The sequence below is a fragment of the Pelecanus crispus genome, chromosome 2 (genome assembly GCF_030463565.1).
Source record: "Pelecanus crispus isolate bPelCri1 chromosome 2, bPelCri1.pri, whole genome shotgun sequence".
NCBI classification, from domain to species: Eukaryota; Metazoa; Chordata; class Aves; order Pelecaniformes; family Pelecanidae; genus Pelecanus; species Pelecanus crispus.
Window position 1 is genome coordinate 31,939,396 of NC_134644.1, and position 22,485 is coordinate 31,961,880.

General features: G+C 37.9%; 1 protein-coding gene across 1 annotated transcript in view; it reads right to left on the reverse strand.

The window, feature by feature from the left end:
- VWDE (von Willebrand factor D and EGF domains) overlaps positions 1 to 22,485 on the reverse strand; it is a 40,143-nt gene that overhangs the window by 13,186 nt on the left and 4,472 nt on the right. Inside the window, exons 2-16 of the mRNA XM_075705815.1 lie at positions 21,630 to 21,814; positions 18,510 to 18,741; positions 16,415 to 16,480; positions 15,440 to 15,699; positions 13,828 to 13,917; positions 12,554 to 12,698; positions 11,653 to 11,867; positions 11,256 to 11,329; positions 8,957 to 9,230; positions 7,385 to 7,593; positions 5,966 to 6,951; positions 4,635 to 4,771; positions 1,573 to 1,728; positions 874 to 978; positions 388 to 502 (exon numbers count right to left, since the gene is read on the reverse strand). Of these exons, the coding sequence (XP_075561930.1) occupies positions 388 to 502; positions 874 to 978; positions 1,573 to 1,728; positions 4,635 to 4,771; positions 5,966 to 6,951; positions 7,385 to 7,593; positions 8,957 to 9,230; positions 11,256 to 11,329; positions 11,653 to 11,867; positions 12,554 to 12,698; positions 13,828 to 13,917; positions 15,440 to 15,699; positions 16,415 to 16,480; positions 18,510 to 18,741; positions 21,630 to 21,814 (3,249 nt within the window). The remainder of the gene's footprint in view (positions 1 to 387; positions 503 to 873; positions 979 to 1,572; positions 1,729 to 4,634; positions 4,772 to 5,965; positions 6,952 to 7,384; positions 7,594 to 8,956; positions 9,231 to 11,255; positions 11,330 to 11,652; positions 11,868 to 12,553; positions 12,699 to 13,827; positions 13,918 to 15,439; positions 15,700 to 16,414; positions 16,481 to 18,509; positions 18,742 to 21,629; positions 21,815 to 22,485) is intronic.

Below are 22,485 nucleotides of genomic sequence, written 5' to 3' on the forward strand. Positions count from 1 at the left end.
GAAAATATCTTTTATTCCTAAATGTTGAAGACAAACATTTGTGGATGCAACTGTGCCAAATATCAAAAGACTTCAAAGTGCCAATTCAGCTGAGAGTTGTTGATTTTCATTAGTTATTTGTAATGGCTACTGGGGGTGGGGCAGGGCAAGGAAAAAAAAAAAAAAAGCCTCGCTTTTACATATATGGTCTGGAAAACAAATATCATTTTCAGAAATTAGGAGAAATGTCAGATGAAAACCAAGATCAAATTACAAGCTAAAGTAGTGGGTAAAAAGCTTTAAATGAAACACTCAACTAGTTAAACTTAAAACTTCACTATTTCCATGAATTTAAAACTGTGTAGATTTTCAACTTCTTGCTATTAAAAAAAACTATTCAGAACTTACTTTCAACAACTGACCAAGTTAACTTTGATATGTCAGGTCTGCAGAGTAAGCAAGGACTGGTTGGATTTGTGTCACCTTCACCGTAACAGAGTCCATCTATGTTGCATGTTTTCTCCTTTTAGAGAAATGACAATGTGATTCATTAATTTTTGATTATCAAACAATAAATCTGGATTAATTTCTAAAGCGCCAAATAAAATCTAATCTATTCTGCTTTCCACTACACAACTAAGGTTGTTTTTAAATCTAAACAACTGACAGCATGTTTGGTTTTATTCGGTAATTATATGAAGTGCTTTTGGTTTGATTTTTTTTAATTCAAAATTGCCTCATCCCAGCTTCTCTTTCTGTGCTTATCATTTCTGTGCATGGAAAATCCCTGTTGGAAACAAGAACAGAGTATGTTCTGCTGATTTTTCTGGATTTTCTTCTGCCTGAAAAGATGTGTATTTTCATAATAAACATAGAGAGTAATGAAATACATACCTTTAACGTACATAACCCAGATTCTTGTGATGCACATGTCTGACAGGCTCCATCATATAATATCATTGTTTTAGAGTTGCTATAAATGAATCCATCATTAGAAATCTGCAAGATGTACAGTGAAAATGGATTAACCCATATAGGTATCAACATATCACCAGTGTGGACTGGTAGCATGAGCTTCAATTCATTGATTACATTTAGCTGTTTAAAGTCTCATAATAGTCATCAGAAATCTAATCAATCCTGCCAATAAGCCTAGGCAGATATTTGACCAACCACATGTAGGTAAATTGAATAGTGTGTAGGCTCCATTGACCTTATTGACTCAATCCGTATGAGAGCTCAGGTATCTACCTCACATAGGGATTCGTACATCTAGACTGGGCTCAACTCAATTTTCCCATAAATGTGTCTAATGTCATTTGAAATGCTCTAGGGTAACTAGCTGTCCTTTAACTTCTACTCTGGAAGAACATGTGTCTCTGTAGGTCCTAGGCTGTATCTACCAGTCCCCTTGCAGGAGAACACTCTCAAATGGCACTCAACACTTAAGCTTATGTGATGAAACCAAGACCCCAAGTTAAGCAAGCAGAGTTCCACCTTTAGTACCATTAAAAAAAAGGGTAATACCTATGTAATATCTTTTCATCTTAATAGGAACACCTGTAAGTGAATATTTGAAATTTCTGTGAGTACCTTTATTTGCCACCTGGCAATGGGTTTATCATCGACAAGATCCATAACATCAGACTGCTGGCCATCATTTGGTAACTGGCAGTCGACAGTCCTGGCATTCTGGAAGGCAGCTGGCATAGTTTGAGGTTCTCCAGGAATCCATTGTCTATCATTATACTAAATGTTAAGACAGAAAATGTTTTTCAGTGAAATGCATTATGGAAATACTTTTATCAGAGAAAAAAAAAACCCATGTATTGCACAGTGTTTGAACAAGTCTAATGTCTCAGGATTAGAATGCAGTGGGAATATTAAATGCCATTATTTGCATACATAGATTTCTACCTAAGCCTGCCACTGTGGAAGAAAAGGCAGAGAAGTCTTTCCTGCCACATGGCCCTTCGGCACTGCATTGCCAAGGACAAACGGTTCTTCCAGCTGGAGAGTAATGGGAGGTTTAAGCAGTGGGTAATCCTCTAACAGCACTAATCTGATGTGTAAGTGCCTCTACCCATCTCCATCTCTGCTCCCATGAGAGGACAAGCTTTAGTTGAAGGAACAGATAAGGTTTTTGGCAGGGCTCAGGTATCATTCTGGGTGCTGGGGGAATAGTGGCACTTAGCCATTAAGGCCTTGCACAAGCCAACAGATTACACCATTAACCCTGCAGACTCTTCTTCTAAACTGCAGTGAGGACAAGTCATCCAAGGATCTACCTTGAGAGTTCAAGGTAACAGAATAGGGATGATAATACTACTTGACTGAAATATTGATGTGAAAGCAGTGATAAGCATACCAAAAATAAAGTTAGATGGAACTAAGAATCCAGCCAGACTAAGAAACAAGATAACAGCAAGATCAAAATCATTTTGAGCTTGACTAGGTTTTACTGAGCTGGCACATTTTTTCAGTTACTGGAGCCAATCGAGACATTTATTCAATCACAACCCCGACATGGGGAGTCATCTGCTCATAAGGCCTTGCATTTTTTTGTTTTTAACAAACAGAAAAATAACAACAACAACAAAAAAATTGCTGAAAAGACATACTACCTATTTTTGTTCCAGCCAAACATTTTGTTCTTCTTTCACCCTATGTTCAGTTAAGGAATTCACAGCAAGGGTGAATAAAAGCGTAATAGCTAAGTATTTCTGAATATGTCATTACGAGTGCATTTAGTACCATAACCTTTCAAATGTGATGCAGCCTATTTCTCCAGAAAACTTTTGTTATTAGCTGGAGGCAAGTTCAGATAATTTTTTCAGAAACATATTAACCTTTCAAAAACCAATTACAAAACCTTCATATCTACTAGCATTCTAGCTCATTAGGTTCATAGCAAAACTTAGTTCTGCAATTCAACGAAAATAAGAAGGAACTAAAACTGTGTTTTTGTTTTGGGGAGGTTAAACATACTGTCATCCTTTACAAAAATCTTAGTAAATTCTGGATCTGTGTAATCATAGGTTCCTCAGCCATGTCCTACCCAAACCTCTATCAAGAGATAAGCATTAGTCCTGCACCTGTGAGGTACTTCAATACAGAATTCTCTGAATCACCTCTTTTAGCACCATGCACAAGACCTACCTCCTTCCTAACATGGTAGGACAGCCCATGGACAATGGATTTGATTTAACCTTTCAAAAGTAAAAATATAAAAAATAAGAAACTCAGTTTGTATTAGCTCTAAATTCTGCCAAAATGCCTCTTCTATGAAACTTTCATCATTTAAGTTTAATCTCGGAACACATGGAGTTCTGTGCTGTTGCAAGTCCATTGACATTTGCATAAAGTCACTATTACTCTGGCCTGAAAATTAAACAAACAAACTAAAAAACCCCAAACATCCTTTCTTTTGTATTTTCAAGGAAAAAATTCTCAGCTTCCTCAACTGCAGGTAACAGCAGTAGTGTTCATTTTCTAACCTGTCAGTCTGAAGAACATCAATAAAAGTGATTAAATAAAGTTTTTGTAGTTGGGAGCCAAGTACACCACCACAAAGAGTGTTATATCAGAATATCTTGCCATGAGTTAAAACTGAGACATTTCAAACTGTGATAAGTGAACTCCCAATAATTGTCTCACTGTGAGCTTGGTCTAAAAGTCTTTTAACCTAATGGAGTGTAAACTTACTCTTGACTTTATCGTTTCAAGCCAACTTGCAGATGAGTGGATACATGTTGTGTTTAAGAAAAATACATAGCCAGCACTGCTTAATCTGTCAAAATAATTTTAGCATCTGCTGGAACTAGCTAAGGAAAACTTTTGTTTCAAAAACAAAATTTTCCCATTGAATAGTTCCCCTTTTGCCTATTATCCCCCCAACACCATCATCACATCAGTGCAACCCAATTTGACTTTGAAGCTTTTTTTATACTCGTGTCTAACATGATATAAAAGTTTGTAATTGCTAATTGTTTATTCCAGGCTAACACTTGTAAACTGCTTGTAAATTTGCCTTGAGCAAATTCTAGGTTTGAGTAACAAGTCTCTCTATACAGATTCCTCTTAGTTTACAGTGCAACATTTTTAATATCCTGTTCAAAACTGGGGTATAGAGCTGACATATATCATTAAATAGCCGTGGTGTTCCACTCCAGGGAAATGGACAACACATCAAAAATGCCGTTCCCTTTTTGTAACAGATTTATTATGTTTGTAAAAGGGCTATTTCAAGCATTAGATTTGAGACAGAAATCTAGTAATGTCTTTAACCTTGCTGTCCTTTTTGCAAAAAGTGGTACTTCAATTCCTCTCCACAAGCACTTAAAAAACCCAAGCAAAGATGAACTGGTTGTTACTAACAGGGCTGCCCTTACCCTTTTCTGATGGATAGCTGCCGTATGCTGTTATCTCCCTCTCAGCTGCTGAACATTCCCATTATGTTTTGTATTTCTCTTATCATGGAGGAAATGGCAATCTTGCAGACTTGAGTGTCTGCTGCAAAGTGCTGAGTGCCTTTGCTTTTAGCTTCTACTAAAGCATTGGGTTGTACCCACATCAGTGAATAATATGTTAGACATTTTTTTCCTTGGTTCTCTGAGAAGTTTAAAATGTAATTGTTACTATTCAGGGAGACCTACCTGTAATTTGGTAATTTCACATTTCAGACTGAATGACTCCTTGAAGCCATGTCCAAAAGCTCTCACTGATGTGCAGTCATACTGTCGAATATCACACAGCCCAGCATTCTCCAGCTCTGTAATTTCTGGAGCCTGGTCTTTGAAGTAGAGATTAGACAATAAATGTCAGTATATTCATTCATTCCTATGCATCTACATTAAGCAATATGTTTATTTCTTTGCCCAACTAAGAAAACTACGTGAACAACAAAATCTGGACCCCCTGAAGAAAGGCATAAACAGAAACATTTTTTATTGTTAAAATGAATCTTAACTTTAAAGCTAGCCTTTTGTCTTCTCTTGGAACTTGAATATTATGAAGCAGAGAAAATACTCATCTGGTAACAAACTCATGTGAATGTGTTTTGCTTTCTCATCTATGGTTCTTTACATCACACTTGCAGAATAAAATCTAAATGAAACTCAGGCCCTAGTAATAGGAACTGGAAAGGTTACAGTTATGCAATAATTTATAATGGAAATTTTTTGTTTAAAGACTAAACAGAAACATCTCAGGTAGAATTCATTTCAGGAAATAAACTGACAATGATTAGAACACGCAAAACAGTTTTTGTGAAGCAAAACCAGTTTATTTGACTTCAAGAGGAATAAAATTTCTTTTTATTATTTTCTTACCTCTTTCTGTATTTGCTTTTAAATAGGTAACTAAAACAAAAACACCATTGCGAAACAAAATATTAACAGGTTTTGACTTCTGTAGTACTTTTCGTATTTTTCCAGTGAACCTACTTAACTGAATTTTCAGTGACTGTCTTATTAACTGAAAAAAAAACCCCTGCCCAGCTCTATGTGTTGTAACTCTTTTTTCTTCACCATCAATTCTGCTCCCATCACATCTAACAGTTAGCTTACAGAGATGTAACATCACCAAAGAGAAAAACATCCCACTTGCAGTTAATAAACAGGATCACACAGACTATAAAAAATTAGGGAATGGATGGATGTGGCAGATCTTCCCCAAAGAAGGCAGTATGTGAAAACATTGCTAATATCCTGGGGCAATACTCTGGGTTGCAAACTCACCGAGTGGTCAATTTTTTAAATCTGACACACCAGAAACTAAGCCCATGTTTTGCCCTTTGGAGACAAGAAGGCTGAACAGGAACCAGTTATGGCTGTATTAAACTGGAACTAAATTGCTGGATAACAAACAGGGCCAACCATAGGGAACCCTTGTCAGCGTACAAAAGCAGGAGAGAAAGGCAGCAAAATAAATGTATGTTGCACAAGCCCTAATATTTAAGTAACACTCACTTTTTTCCCCCACTTACCAGACAGTATGCTGCAGTCATATGAGCTGTAGCCTTGAAAACATGCACAGCCCCATTCTGTACACTCCCCATTACCACTGCAGAGACTGGGACACTTTAATGCAGTAAGTAGGCTCTCAACTGACCCTTCAAGTTCCTGTCGGATGTAATTTATTTCTTCTGAAACTCTTTTCTCACATTCATTCTCTAGAAGAGCCAAGGAAGCTTCTGCCCAACTGAGGTCATCTTTCAGCAGCAAATCTTTAACACATATATTGATCGCATCCTCTATTCGCCGGCCAAGAAGGCCACCACAAGATCTTCCTATACTGGAATTAGCTATTGCCTGCTGGCATAGTAACAGAGCACTAGACTCAGTTAGGCCAGAAGGTGTGGGCCAAGAAGGAAGAAACTTTTGGTCTGTGTCAGTGGCATGGTCCTCTGGGAAAAAATAACTATATCCCTCTAAGTCTGTTTGGCTAAGACTTTGGAATAGAAATACTGGATGGTATTCATAATAATTATGGCGCTTTCCCCTACTTGTAGCAGACTGACTTTTGTGACGATAAGTACTGTAATGGTGAGAATTTCTTCTAATGCCTGAGCTTGAAGTTCCTTCTCTTTCTACACCAGTATTTCCCACTGAGGCTGCAGAGACATGTGCGTTTACCAGTGATGTTTTATGAAGTTTGGTTTGATTATCCTCCCCCTGCAGAAGTGTAGATGAATCTACTTCATGTGCAGACGAACGTTTCTTTAAGCCTCTGACAAGATCAACAGGACCAAGATACTCAGCAGTGACATCCAGGTCTGGTATCAAAGAAAGAAATCTACCATTTTCACTTTCTTTACAAGACAGAGGAAGTTCTGACTGAGAAACTGTCCCTAGTTTATTCACTGATCGAAATAATCCAGCATCTTCAAGTGTGCAATCACAGAAGACTATTTTTCTAGATGGTGTTAAAGAAGCAGGTGTCTTGTCAAACAAGCTATCTCCTGGTGAAATTCTAGAGAAGAAAGAAAAAGATGAAACTGCATCTGAACTATTTTCATTGTTCTCATAAAGCATTAACATTTGTTTTGCTTTTTGTTGTTTCATACTTCTACAGCATAGACTACAGAATCTGCAGCATACAGCTATATTTAAAGACCAGTTAAATCACAAACCCATGAGAGCAAGTTGTAATAGAAGAATTGAGCTGAGTGGATATTTTCTGTATACCTTAATACTTTGTTCAAAACCTACTCAAACTAATCTTACATCATACTGATCTGGCACTTCAATTTTCTCTGAAATTAATTATGGACCGTAATGACGCCATTAACTTAAAAACTTAGGAAGCTGGGTTTTTTCTATTATTTTGACAAGTTTTTAAGAGTGTGAAGGAAAGGCTGAACCAAAAATTATGACATTTGATTGAAACAGAAGTATTTTCTTACCTCCATTCCTTAATAAAAGAAAAAGGAACATCAGCATGGTTTGGGATTTCCACCCCACTTGCAGTATGATAGTCATTCTCTGCATTTCCATCAAAGGTGCCACAGAGTCCCACTGTATGTCTGTAATCTGAACTGGGTGCCCTAAGTGTTATGCTCATTCCCCATTCACTCACATCAGCACGAACGAAAGCTCCAGAAGAAAACAAAACCTAAAAAGAGATTGATGATATCATTATGAGAAATATGACTTTTATTTTACCTAATAAAACCAGGTATGTTTGTTGGCAAGGAACAATTGGAAAAGGCCAGGCATATAAAGACATCCTATTAAATTCTTGCTCTAACTATTCTGCATCAAATTTCATTATTTATTCTTCTCATGAAGCCCGGTAAACAAAAACCCTATACATCTCAACCTTAGCAGGCAGCTAGATGGTGCACTATAGGTCCATAAACTTCAACCATCATTAGCAAGTATATTGTGGAAAGTCAGTGACTGCAAAACCACAGAGAATCAAAGATCAGCTGGGCTGCTCACTCTTCTCATGCTAGCATACAGGAAGAGATGATTCTAGTAATACGAATATTGGCAGCACCTTTCTCAACTTTCTTTTTGTTAGCTACATGATCCCCTGTGTTAGTAGCTTAATATAGAGTCACTTTCTACCTGCAGAGCTGATCCTAAATGTTTTAGGTAGCTCAGAATATTCACAAATATTTACTATTTAATTTTAGGCAACGTTACAATCTCTTGAAAGAAATGCTAGAAGTCTCAAGAACAAAATCCATGGCTTTTAAATGCTGTTTCTATTATTAGTCACTTAATTTTTCTGGTTCCTCAGTATTCTTTTAATTTCTCTATTGCCTAATGTTGTCTTAATATTCCATATATGAGGTCTTCAGACAAGGTACTTCAGATAAAAGTTAAATATTTAAAATAGTCTTATACCAATAGCCAAACCCAAGTTGAAAAGGCATATCTGTTTTTATGGCTTGCCTTCCAGACCAACAGAGTGATTAAAGAGCAGTCGAGGGCTTCATTTTTACATTCTGCTTCATTTGAAGTTCAGTGCAGTCCTACAGCAATTCTATCTACAAAAGAAAAGCTACAGGAAATTATCAAAGCAAACGTGAATGTTTTATCTGAGGGCCAAATTCTCTAGATAAACCATCTACACTTCTAATTCTGTGGATGTCATCTGGCATACTTAATTATCTGCATGCACTGGCATGAGCAAAACAGAGCACACAGAGATCTCATTTTGGAACATTAGGGCTGCTAAATAAGTGCATACTGAATCTGAAAACTGAACCTTCCACACAAGGGTTGTATACTGTGATTGACAACATGGTTACAGAAAGGTATGCACGTTGACAAATCCTTGGTTTTGAGGACAACATCCTTCACTTACAAGCAAAACACTGGCCAAAGGACTACAACTGTAAAATAAATATTATGCTAATGTTTAATTCCAGAAAATAAAACACATTTTAGTTCTAAAGTTGGTGTGAATTGGTAAAAATAATTGCCGAGATAACCATTAGGTCTGCAAGCAATTATTTACTACTTACTGTTACTTTTCTTCCTAGGTAGGACTCAGTGATTCTGACATTGCTTCCTGTTGTGTCTCTATTTATTACAGATAAGTGTGGCTGTGACTCATGTAGCTGACCACTGCACATGTCAAATGCAATTATATCACTTCCTTCTTTGGCAACAAAGCCACAGTTACAGGATGCTGGGTAGTGAAGACTTCCACAGTCCCACTGGCGAACATGAACTTCAAAATCTCGAGATGTACTCTTATAGAGAACAAATGTTCCTGTTTTAAAATTGTCATAGAGTCTGGAATCAAAAGAATAGCATGTGATATCACTTTGGTTACAAAATAACTGTATCGACACATGTCAGCAACCTTATTTTAAAACAGATTTCTAATATTTGGTGAACTTTGATATTGCAACTCATTTTCCTGCATCAGAAAAACCAAACGGTACAGCCCACAAACCAACACACAACGTTGTTCTAAATTAACACCATCATATCTTCCTCTGTGCAGCTCTAAATCAAGAAAGTTAAATCCGTTTTACAGCAGAAAACTAAGGAATAAAAGAAGGATCATGAGCAGAGTATAGATAGACAATGGTTGTGAATGGAGACATAACCATGAAGCCACTGCCATTCTCTGATGGTTTTTTTTAACAGTGCTTGTGACAGGGAACTGGAGGGTACTTCTCAACCTTTGTGTTTCTACAGCAGTACACCTAGAGCAACAAGATGCACAGCAGTGTGCATGTGGGGGGCAGCTGCTGAAAACTGTGTAAGTACCCTTGACAAAATGATTTAGAAAGTCACATACTTTTAAAAAGGTCTGCTTTATTAAGATGGAGATGGGGAGTGCTTATTCCCAAAGATTTGAAAATTATTTAAGATGAAAACCGTAAACAGCAACTTCCTTCTTCTTCCCTTAGGGTTAGCCATCTGTTCCCTGAAGCAAGGTTAAAATAGCCAATTTAATGATTCAGCAGTGAGAAAGGAGGGGGAAAAAAAGAAAGAAAAGAAAGAAAAACCCCAAACTTCTGCTGCAAGTTTAACAGCCTCTTGGCTACAAATGGCATTTGACAGTTAATTGCAGAATGGTGATTTGCTTTGTGTATAATGGGCCAGCAGACAAACTGCAGATGGCTGCCCTACTGGGACTGCACAGGATTACCTGTGATTCAGTAAGGACAGTTCCTTTTCTATTTGTTTCCTTAATCTGTAAAATAAAGTACCAACAGTCTTTATCCTTAAAAAGAAAGTTCTTTTCCTGCAGCATCATGATTCCAGCCAGAGCATATCACAGTAAATCACTGCTTCATAAGAAAGCTTGGTCACAATGCATTGATGGTTGAAATGCCCAGTGAAGCCATCCCTGTAATTTCCACTTAGGAGGAGGAACTGCAAGATCAGGATAACCCCAGTGACTTTATTATTATTATTATTATTACTAGTCACAGTGCTATCAGAGAAGCAATTACAACTTGTCTTTTCCCTTCTGTTACCACGTTCACAAGAAGAGTGGGGTTGTGGGCTGAACATCCTTATTTGGAGGCAACATATCCTCTCCTTTCACCCTGCCACTTGAAGAAATGTGCTTGTGCTGAGCAGACAATATAAAAGTCCCAGGCGTGGAACCTGGGTTTGTTTTGACACCTTCCATGAATTAGAAACACTTTGAAAGACAGAAGCGTACCAAAAACATGCCAGCTGTGGCCAAGAAAAGCTGTCTTCACTTTAGAAAGAAGGTCTGTGATGTGCAAGTGACAGCAGTGAGTAAGTCACTTCCAATACCACTAATGAACTCAGCACAATGTTACAGACAGCAGACAGATTCTAGCAACTTCATCCTTACAAGGATTCAGATACTGACACCGAGAACTAGGGAAGCTATGCTATAGATCAGAAACACCTTTGCATTAAAACAGTTTTGCCTAATCAATCATTTCATTATTGTTCATATTCAATAACATTTCTATCTTTCATAGTCAACAGACTTTACAGCAACCACCCCTCTCTTGACATACTCCTCTAAAAAGGAAAATAGTCCATTTGCTTCACTCTTTTGCCACAACCCCAAAACTGGCATTTAGAAATACAAATATTACAATCATCATCGTGGCTGGCAAGTTTTTACTGACTAAAGCACATTTATCTTTATTGCCCAAGAAAGAATGTAAAATACAGAGTGCAGTTGTGGAAAACTACAGCTAACTTTTATCACCAGCAGATTTTAAATAAACAAACAAACCAACCAACCCACCCCCCCCCCCAAAACACCCACAAAAATCCCAACACACTTAAAATTAAGAGCAGCAACCCCGTGATTACCTTCCATCAAATGTAATTATATGAGGGTCAGTAAATGAATAGCAGTAGCCAGTGGGCAGATCCTTTACTGTAATCTTCAAAACAAAGAAGCACATAGTAAGGCATGTCAGATGAGGAAATAAACACTCAGGCACATTATTTATCTTATGATACTAGTTTACATTCTAATAAATAAATTATATTATACTTTTAATCAATCTGAGTAGTCATATCAATATTAAAATGTAAAAAAATTAATTCAAATGAAAATGCAGCATTTCAATGAAAATAAAACAATGGAAAACTGACCACTTAGAAATCTTGGTGTGAGTCAGCAAGTCACAACTGAAATAGAAACTGCATTAACATCAGCCACATTTCTGGCGAGTTTACAGAGCTTAACATGAAGATTTTCAACCTGCGTGCTTTCTGGAACGTAGCCATTCCACAGCAAATTCTCACTGGATATAGGTTCGACTGCAATTCTAGTAATTCTGTCTCCATCCTGCATAAAGTCTGTCACAGCAGTGAAATAAATTACAGCTTGACTACAGATTCCGTTATTGCAGGGTTTCTGGAGAAGATCCACATGACAAGAAGAAAGAGCCAAGTTTAAACCTAACTGCTCTTTACCTGTTTTAATGAAAGCACATCATTAGTGAGTTTTCTGCTAAATAAGTCACATTTTGTATACTACTGTTAATATCCGTACTAACTTATTTACAAACATTTTCATAAATTAAAATAACTATGCATTTTTCTTGGGTTTGGTCATGTAGAACCACCTCTTTACATCTTCATACACACACCCAAGAAAATGGCTTTGAATTTTCCAGTTTGATAGACAAATGGAAATCATGATAGGCTTGCTAATGTGATATAAAAATGGTTGGCTGCATAGGCAAGGCTCCTCCCGAGGTCCACAGGACTTGTGCTTGAGAAAGGAGTGCAGAAAATGGTAATAATAGTAAAAAATGAGGACTTCACGACTACATATACAATACTTGCAACACAACAGGTCAACAAAATGAACTGAATTATAAACTTTGCAAGTATTACAGTATTCTGCTTATTCAAGTTAAACAACATGGCTCTGATATCCCTAGTTGCCAAATACACCCGCTACCTTCAACAAGTAATGGATTATGGACACATTCTTCCATACTTTCAGCAGCAGTATATACAGCCTGTGAGTATTTTGTTTTAACATTTTAGAAAGCATTTTACAATGTAAAGGCTTCTCCAAAGAAGCAGATCACTGGGAATATTTAGAAAAACACATCAAACATACAAAATGCAACAAAAATCAGAATACTTACCTTCATCAACAGTATTTAATATTAGTGAGATTTTGCAGTCACTTTCAAGCTGGCTGAACTCAGGACAAGGAATAGGAATGCTACTTTCTATTGCCAGTCTGTATTCCTTCCCGTCTTCTGATATAGCATACATTTCTGGATGTATCTAGCACAGAAGAAATTGTACCTAAAATGCAAGCTTTGCGAGTAAACTACAGCACTGTTTACTAACCAGCTAGGAATACAGCATAAAAAAAACCTGAAGAGATGGAATGGCACGGTGCATGGCATGCTCCTCTTGATCAGGCTTATTTAGATGGTCTAAAGAGCAGTGGCATACTGGGGAGAAGATTGAGGACACAGCAGCAAGAGTCTTGAAGAGGTGGGGATAAGGGGCAAGGATAAGGAAAAGGCAAGGATAAAGGCTAGCTAAAGGTAAGGAATTAGCAAACCACATTAGCACCACAAAAATGTATTCTCTGGGTTACTTCTGGAAGCTAAAATACAAACAGCTTGGCATAATGTTGGAGGGAAGGGAGGGGGAAGCTACCTACAGGCAACAATGCCCCAAAAGATTTTGGAAGCACCATATTTCTCCTGGGACCCCTCTCTGTAAATTTACAACACGGCTCGCTATAGATGCGTAATCAAAAATGCAACTAGAGAACAGTAACAGAGGCCTGAGCGTTATACATTGAGTGAAATCCTGAATGCAGCCTCACAGGAAAACAAAAATAATGCATTCACGCTTTGCAGTGTGCACTACAGGCTTGCACTTACATTAAGATAAATCTGGGCCCTGATCCTGCAGAAACATAAGCTCAGGCTTAACTTTATGCAGGGCAAATCCTTCAGTCAACAAGACTATTTCCAACATGTAATGACATGCATGCAGTATGTCTTTCTGGGATTGGGGTCCCAATCCTGGCCAGCAAATGGGTCCTTATAGCTATATCCACAATAGGAATTAAAATGAGTTTGGAGCTTGGCCTCTGACCAAGTGGCATGGGCACAGCTCATGTCCCAGTTTCCCTCTCTAAGCCCAGACGACGCTGGCCTCACCCTTCCCTGGTGGGAAGAGGCCCTGGCCTAGGCTATCCCATGAGCCATGTGCTGGGAGAGCCTGTTGGCAGAGGCCAAAATCATGCCAGAAGAGGCAGCAGCAGTTAAATGTAATGGACAACAGTGAGCCAGGGCTCAGGTCTCATTCTAGTCAGAGGACTGACTGCTGTAGCAATACTCAGAAAGATTCCTACCTATGATAAAGTAAATTTTTTTTTTTTTTTCAAAATTACCTTAATGCCAGCAAAAAAATCCTTGCTCTCAACAGAAGAGCTTTGCATATCTGGCTTCTCCGTGAAAAATGCAGAACTGCTACAGTAGACCTGTAGAGCAAAACCAGCATAATAGAAAACATTTTTGATATGAAGTGGTCACATGAAGACAAAACCCAGCCATCACAGGTCAGTTTGATAGATTCATCACGCCCAGTCTTCTGTTTGCACCAGAAGTTACCAATTGCCAGTGGTGCTGCTTAAGGAAAAACACAGAAACAGATCGGGCATCCTACGACCTTTTCCTGGCATACTCCACCAGTGGCGCAGAGACTTCTTCAACTAAAGGCTGCATACACACCATCATGTTTAACAAGTACCGAAGTCTCCATGGATTTAACAAATCCCTTCTGGAGCATTTCTGCACTCCATGACATCTTGTGGAAATGTATTCTATACTTTATTACATGTTACTCTCTTCTTTTTGTCTGTTTCACATTTTTGGCCTTTTAATTTTGTTGGGTGCCCATTAGATCTTAGATTATGCAATACAACCATCCCCTCCTCCTCCTTCTCCTCTTACTATACTTTTTTCTTGGTGTTACGGGCCTGGATAATCTTTTTCAAGCTCAAGAATTTACTGTGATTTCCCTCCACCAAACAATTCCCTGCTACCAGACACTGTGGTTTTGCTTTGGCTTTGTATTATTTCTTTGTTTATTTTGCTGTATCCCTTTTGAGATGTGTCGACCACACATGCAGTATTTCAGATCCTGAGAAAGTCAAGGATTCATAGCAGCAGCAGGTAGTTTATGGCTGTGCCTTTCCTTTTGATTGTCACTGAGCTAACACTGTCAGGCAATTATTCACAGAGTCCCTAAAGGATTTCTGAGGATTAGCAGTTGCTATTGTTGTCCGTAAGCCATCCAAGCAGCCTGGCTTCGGCTTGAACACACATGCACACGCACACCAGCCACGTGCTTTTTTGGTTTTTATTTTGGCCAGGAAAAATCAACCTGTGTTTTGGTATATACAGGTAGAAGGCTTATTGATTTTCCAGTGCTTAAGCTTCTCAAAGTTACCATGAGAGCCTAGGTCTTGATTCTGCTACCATGGAAGGTAATGCAGGTACTCCCCCTGCTTTTGATGGCAGAGATTAAACCATTTAAATCTGATCCTAGAGACAAAACCATCAAGCAGTGGCTCATTATTGATTCAGAGAAAAGAAATCTACCTAATGAATCAACACCACAGCTTCTCACAACCTCTGGCACTTACAGCCTCTCACTTAGATGCAGTTGCATCCAAAAATCCTCTCAATTTATGGTATCAAACAAAATCACAGTAGAGGGTGAAGAAGATGTAACTCGAATAAACACTTATCCCCTGGAGACATACATATTGTACTGAGACACACAGTCTCAAAACCTTAACAGCAGTGATAATTACTTATATATTCTGTGGTATTTCCACATTCATATGGGCGCTGTTGGTGTAAACAACTAGGGGCAGTATGCTTCTGCCAAGAAAAACTATACAGCAAGGTGCTGGAACTCTGTCTCTAACAACTGTTAGCATCTACTGAGCCATATTTACAAAGATACAAAGCGATTATAATTATGCTTCAACATACTCTGTCTCCAAGTCTGACGTTTATCCCATCTAGTTCTAGAAGTGAGAACGTATGAATGGCTGTTTCACGTTTCAGTTCTTCCTTGATACCTTCAGGAGAAAGTCTTGACCAAGTTACAATGAATCCAACTGAGCTGTTTGCAAAAGGAACACCAAAGGTACACCTTAGGTAAATGCTGCCTTTGATCAGCTCTGCTACAACTTCAGGAATGGCTGGTAGTGGTGGTGGCACAGATGGAGATGATGCAGGAGCCAAGTTACCTAGTCAAACAGAAGTGTGGTTTGTGCTTTTTGTTCTGTGCAAAACCAGCATCAGATGAAATGACATTGACATGTATTTTGCCAATGAATACACTAATGATATTGACCTTTTTTCATATGTGGAAATATTACATAATTGCTTAGAGAATGACAGAAAATGTGTACGTTCCTTTTAGTAATTATTAAAAGGAGAAAAAACTCTTTATCAGTCTTTGATTATATTCTAGCCAATAGGAAGGTGCTGAAGGGGGCGGGGGGGGACGGACTAAAAACAAGGGAATAAAATACAATTTATTATTTTACCAGGCAGGAGAGAGCAACATGCAAAGGAATCTGGAATTTTCCTGACAGAAGAATATCTTCTCTACTTATGAAGGGGTGGGGAGAAGGGCTATGTAAAAGGGAACAGAATAAGCAACAGTATGATTTGTAGATTAATCTTATTTTTGACTCCCAAAGACTCAAAGTAATCTGTAAATCGGCATTATTAAAATTACATTTTAACATTTTGGTACTTATTCTGAACATTATGCTGAGAAAGTACTTTTGTAATCCAAGGTCTGAAATTACCTGCAAACTGCTCATTTTGCAACAGACCGAGCAATACTGTTGATAACACAAATATGCTTTTATTCAAGACAGAATATGACTAAATGTTGACATTATTGGATCACAGATGCACAGAAAATCTTGAAAACCAAACCAAAATACTCACTGCTACAGACACCTTGAATTTCCATTCCCTCAGGATCACAGTTCTGTGGCTTTGCATCTGAAACAACTATAAATAGTTCTTAAACTGTATATTCACATACAGAGTAGGTACGCCAATGCTCTTAAATTATTGCCCTATATTGAAAATACACCAAATATCACAAGACACTAATTGAAATGTAAATTAGCAGAACAGAAGCGATCTTGTAAACCAACGCATATACAATTATGGTAGCAGTCAGCATAAAGCCTCATGTTGGAAATGACAAGCTCATTGGCCACACCTAGGAGGAAGGGTACAGAACATTCTACCACCTCTACATCTTTTACTGCAGGTGTACCCAGCCAACACTTATAGATGATGTTAGTGAATAAAAAGGAATTAAACTATTCTCCTGAATATATATTTTGTCTCTCCAAATCCACATCTGAATGCTTATTCATTAACTGTAACCCTGGACAGCCGAATTCAGTGCAGACCTGCCTTGAAAAAAATCATCTTTCCTACAGGGGCCTAAGAAAAAGTGCTTGTGCACTGCTATTGTTTGGTACTTTGAATGTTACATAAAAAAAAGTGGAACTCTGATTAAACATGAAAATACCAGTGCATTTGTAACAGGAGTAGAAAGAGGTTAGCCACTCCACTCAAACTACGTCAAAAGGGCAGCAGCAACAATGAAAACCCCGTTCACCAAAACAAATGAAGACCAGATTTTGATGTTCCACGCTTCAGTGATACAACGTTTGAATTCCTTAGCATGTATAGGAGAGACTGTTGGAAAACTTGTGTCGTGTTTACAGCTATCAAGTGTTAAAGAGAAAACACAGTACACATGGTAACCTAGATACAAAAAGCAGCACAAGAGTACAATACACTTCACACGAAAACATCATCTTATAAGAGGGCTTCTAAACTCAAAATGTGTTTCTGATTTACAGTATTCAGCAGAGCCAAACCAGAGTTATGTTTCTTGCCTACTTTGTTTTCAGGCAGTAAAAATCTGCGAGCTCGCTGCCGATGGCTTTTATATCCTCTTTCCTCTCCATGAGCCATCATCTAAAGTAAATGCAAAGTACTATAGTGCAGGAGTTCTTCATTGCTTCAGTTACTTCCATGCTGAAATGTCCCATTTCTGGCGTTTTCTTTTCTGTCAATAAACCCTTGGAGAATGCCTTAACAATTGGACCTAGAGGTATAACGATGGGCCAGTAAAGCACCAGAAAACCCACTGATAGTTTTGTTATTAAGCTTTTGAAAGCAGTCAGTAATTGAGAATATGACTTAGAGCAATACAATATATGATGCATAAAAATATTGCTAGTATTTTCACAACGGTGTGTTATAAGAGCTAATAAGATTTTCCTGCTACACTAATTTGTCACTATTTCATAGTATTTATAACTGTAAGGATTTAACCATGCCTTCCTTATCTAAAACATCTAGCATGAATAATGAAATACTGAAGTTTTGAGCTGTGAACACCAATACTTTTGCAGCACATGGGTCCAAGACAATGTGAGATGTTGCGAAAGGACTCCATTTCAGTTCTTTGTCATAGTACTAATAAATTATGTATCAGTAGAGCATTTCTGTGTTGAATTTTCTTCTAGCAACAACATGTATACTCTCCAGAAAGATGATAAAAGAGTTACAGTAAGAAAAATATTCCTAATGATGCTAAGCAATCATTGATACAAATACAGTTTGGTCAAGTTCTTAAACAAAATTTACTCTGACACATAATTCTCTGCATATTCAGTAATGGGTATTTGCAGAGTATGAGTGCCATTGCAGGTACTCTGAATTTTGACTTCTAGATGTGTCTTATATTCCCACCTCATTATATGGAAAATTTCAATTCTTAAGTTTCTGAGCTTTGAACAATACTTTAGTGCTAAGTGTAAGTTAAAAAGGGGTGGTGTGAACCCACATTACCACACCAAATCATTTTTCTGTTGTATCAATATTAAAAGTAAGGACTGCAAGAAATTTTAGCATATATAACTATTTCCAGACATTTCCGCTCAGCCAAATATCAGAGAAACACACTCATAACCACACACACTTCGTTGAGTTAGAGCATGCATTTTCTCACCTTCTGCACAATACCCCATGCATCCTTGGGTGGGCTGCAGTAAGTAAACAAAGAAATCTCCGCAGTTCCTCACACTGACAGGGATTCGGAAAAGACAGCAGTCTTTTGAAGTGCTGAAGAAAAACTGCCATGTAGCACAAGCTGTTAGCTGTTTGATCTCACCGGGTCGAGGCATGGATTCTGACTCCCTCAGAGACAACCAGACAGGGGCTTGAGTACCACAGTGATTCATCTTCAGCACCAGAGAAAAACATCAGAAAATGGTTAATGCTGTATCAAACTGTTGCTGTGCTTTAATGAGGTACATATGTATTCAGTTAATTTCCTGCATCAGCTTTTAGCAAAGCTTAGACAGTGTAGACAGTGTAATTGAGGGCTTGCTTACTTTCCTCCTCAAGGTTGAATACAAATACACACACAAGAGACTTAAGTCCTTCTTTGAGTCTAATGAATTTGCGTTTCTAAAGACAGGCTATAATTTAGCGCCTGAAGAACTTAACTGGGAGCCACACCTAAGTGTTTTGCCCAAAAAAGCTAACACTTGTGTCATGGCTTAGTGAGTTGCTCTACACCCGTTAGCCTACAGCAACTGACTGTGTGCACGCCATCAGAGCACAGCAAATACAGGCTAGAGCACACGTGCACTGAATATCAACTAAAGGTGCTAAAGCTGCCACGTTTTCTCTGCTCTTTGCCATGGACTGAAGGCTCAGCTAACCTCCTGGATTTCTTCTAAGAGATGTGGCCAGCTGACGCAAGGTTACTAATGTGTAGCCCTAGCCAAAAATGCAAGACACCTGATAAGCCCTGTCCGCCCTATCTATTTAGAAATAGATACGGTTGTAGCACCCCCCTTAACAACCGCAGTGACTCTGCAGCAACCCTAAATCCTTTGGTGCTTACAAAGCAGTGGGCTTCACAAGGTCTGCGCTTTAGATGCGGACTCAACAGGTGATTTAAGAGGGCTGTTGTTCCCTCTCTCACAAACAAAAGCCTTGTTCAGTGCTTTTCCTCAGGGAGTGAGAAGCGTGCTGTGGAATAGTCTCCTTCACCCCTCACCACTGCGGCTATGTGAGGTCTTCAGGTCAAGGAAACTGTCGTGCAGGTCACAACAGCAGTACCAATCATGGTAACCAAGCACAAGTCTGATTCAGCAAACACCAGAGTTTACCAGTGGAATACAGAAAAATGAATCCTGAGAAAAGGAGACAAAGAAGGAATCTGGTTCATAGGTTACCAGAATAAGTTAAAGATCACCTCCTGGCTTTTGTGTGCTGCAGAAAGCAGACTGAAGAGAAACACCTAGAAGGACACAGTGTGTTAAAGCCAGCATTTGGAAATTATTTACATGAAAACCATAAATCTGAAATTGTGAGATTTTGAGAACCTCTTCTCCTTCACAGATCACCTCAAGTGTTCCTTTCTTTCACCTGATAGAGAAATAATGTCTCAGATCATCTTGTCTTTAGACCTCGTGGTCTAAAGACTACTGCAGACTCATTGAGCAATTACTTGTCTCAAAAGTACACTTCTCTTTCTTAATCTAGATTATCTGAGCCCACCATCAATCCATTAGACAGACAGAATTAATGAGAAGTAGACAGAAATGGGGTAGATTGTTTAACAGAGTCTAAATCTTTGACAAGGATTAAATACAGCTATAATAAAAGTTCTCCTAAAGGGAAAGAAAGGAGGAAACTTCCCAAACAAGACATCCAGTTTAGTTCAGTTTTAGTGTTTTGACTTTGAGATTTTGAAATAAATGTCTTGGTTTTGTCAACAGATTCAAAGAAGCAGATGTCAATGCATAAATTTCATTTGCTGAGTAAGTTTTGAATCCATCTCTTTCCAACTGTAATTATCTGGGCTCCTCTGTATTAGGATGGTAGCCTATTTTTACCAAATATTTACTAAGCACTGAGAACTGTGGTCAGATTTCTAAAACTTTCCCAGATGGTCTGAGTGGGTATCTTGCTAGTCTAACCTCTGCTCTGAAAAAGACATTTTTTCCCCCTGGTTATCATGCTGGTTCTTTGCATGAAAGTACCCATTTTGAGAAAATACAATGAAGTAATTTATTTGTATGAAATCTAACTGAAAGTCCTTCAGGAATCATACTTTTTGCTAGTTTTTTGCAGTATAAAAGCCTGCATAACAGTAACCTCTGCAACACAGCCCTCTGAGTCCTTGAGTCAGCTGCACATTAGAGGTACTTCAGTGGCTTTATACTGCTGTAAAGATTTAATAAAAAATAAAATAAATGAATAAAAATAAGAGGGCCTGCTATAAACTCAATTTAATTTTATTAGTAATACTAATTAGTATATTTTAACTGTTTTGTATTTCTTTCAAAGTGTTTCATTGTTGGGCTTTTCTTTTTTCTTTTTTCTTTTTTTTTTTTAAGAGACTGTGACCAGGCAATTACAATTCATTAGAAAAATCACAGGTAAAATATTCTAATGACTTTTTTTTTTTTGAACAAGGAAATATTTTGAAATAGGAAGCTACAAAGATATAACTCCTTAAAATATAAAAATTAGAGATGGTTGCTGCGCTCCAAAATAAAGCATTACAGGTCTAAAATATTAAATATTGCAAGTAATTCTTGAGTCTTAGGGGACTTGCAGATGACAAGGCAACTAATCTTCAGTTAGCTCTGCTAGTTCAAGTCATTTTGGGAGTAATCTCTTCTCCCTAACATGACCACTTTAAAAGCTCCACAGTTACTGGATTCATGTGGCTGCAAGTCTTTATACCGCTTTCACATGGCCTAACAGACTGACCATCACATAGCTGCAGCTTTACAACATGATATCCTTGCTATGCTGCCACTGAGAAAATCTGCTTTAGCAGTGACTACAATTGACAGTTTCAGAGTGCTCTAAAAGGGATGTAATTTATCATCCTCTGCTATTGCCCATTCAGTGTAAAATTTTCAACAGTTAAGACTTAATTGTCCAGTTAACACATTTTAATACACTCAACTATTTACAGAGAATAGGTACTCTGTATTCCTCCACATCAGTCTCCATAACCATATTCTTTTTTTATACTTTTCTTACTGAAAAACTCTTCAGAAAAAATATGTATTTCTCTTAATCAAATGAGTTGTAACAATACCTCCACGCATTTGGTTGGCATCTCAGCAGGCTTATCAAAAATCATAAAGCGATACCATCCTGGTGTTAGGGAATGGTCACATATTAAATCCTGAATAGCTGATTGCTGGAGGTGGGATGAATCAAAATCAACACTTCGGTAAGGGCTCTGCAGGATCTGATGTCCACCAGGAGAGCATTCAAGAACTGTGGAGCAAGAGTATTTTGAGTATCAAGATGGAATGCCTAATAAATATGTCAGAAAACATGTTAAGCATTTTTAATAGGAAAATATGGATATATCACAATATGATGTGAAGCTACTTTTACTGAAAAACGTACTGAAGTCTTAGTAACAACAACAAATAGGTATGTTAGCACTTTAAAATTTAACAGAATTCATCATGTGGTAACCTTCCCTTCTTTAAGTGGACAATAAATGCAAATTAATAACCACATTAGGCACCTACCCTAGATGTAAAAACAGTGGAAAGGAGTATGTTTATAGTTTCTCTCTGGATTTTGACTTCCTAGTTCCACTGATGTTTATGAAACCTAAGAACCTGAATAAAAATGGGGTGTCAGATATAAGAGAGGATCAAAATCTTACCTTAAGGGGAGTAAGGATTGGCCAAAGGTCTTTTGTAAATAGGCTACCACTCTACAGGGTTCCTATGCATGAAATGAAGAATTCCCTCAAATGGATGAGACGTAGTTGCATACAATTTGCAGGTACACATGCAGATCATGGCAAAAGTGTGTATGGAAATGGGTAGATACTTAGTTACACATTTTAAGTCAATTTGCATGACTGACATGCTAAATTTTAATAAAGTAAATACAACTGACAAACATTTTTTTGGACATCTAAGTGACCT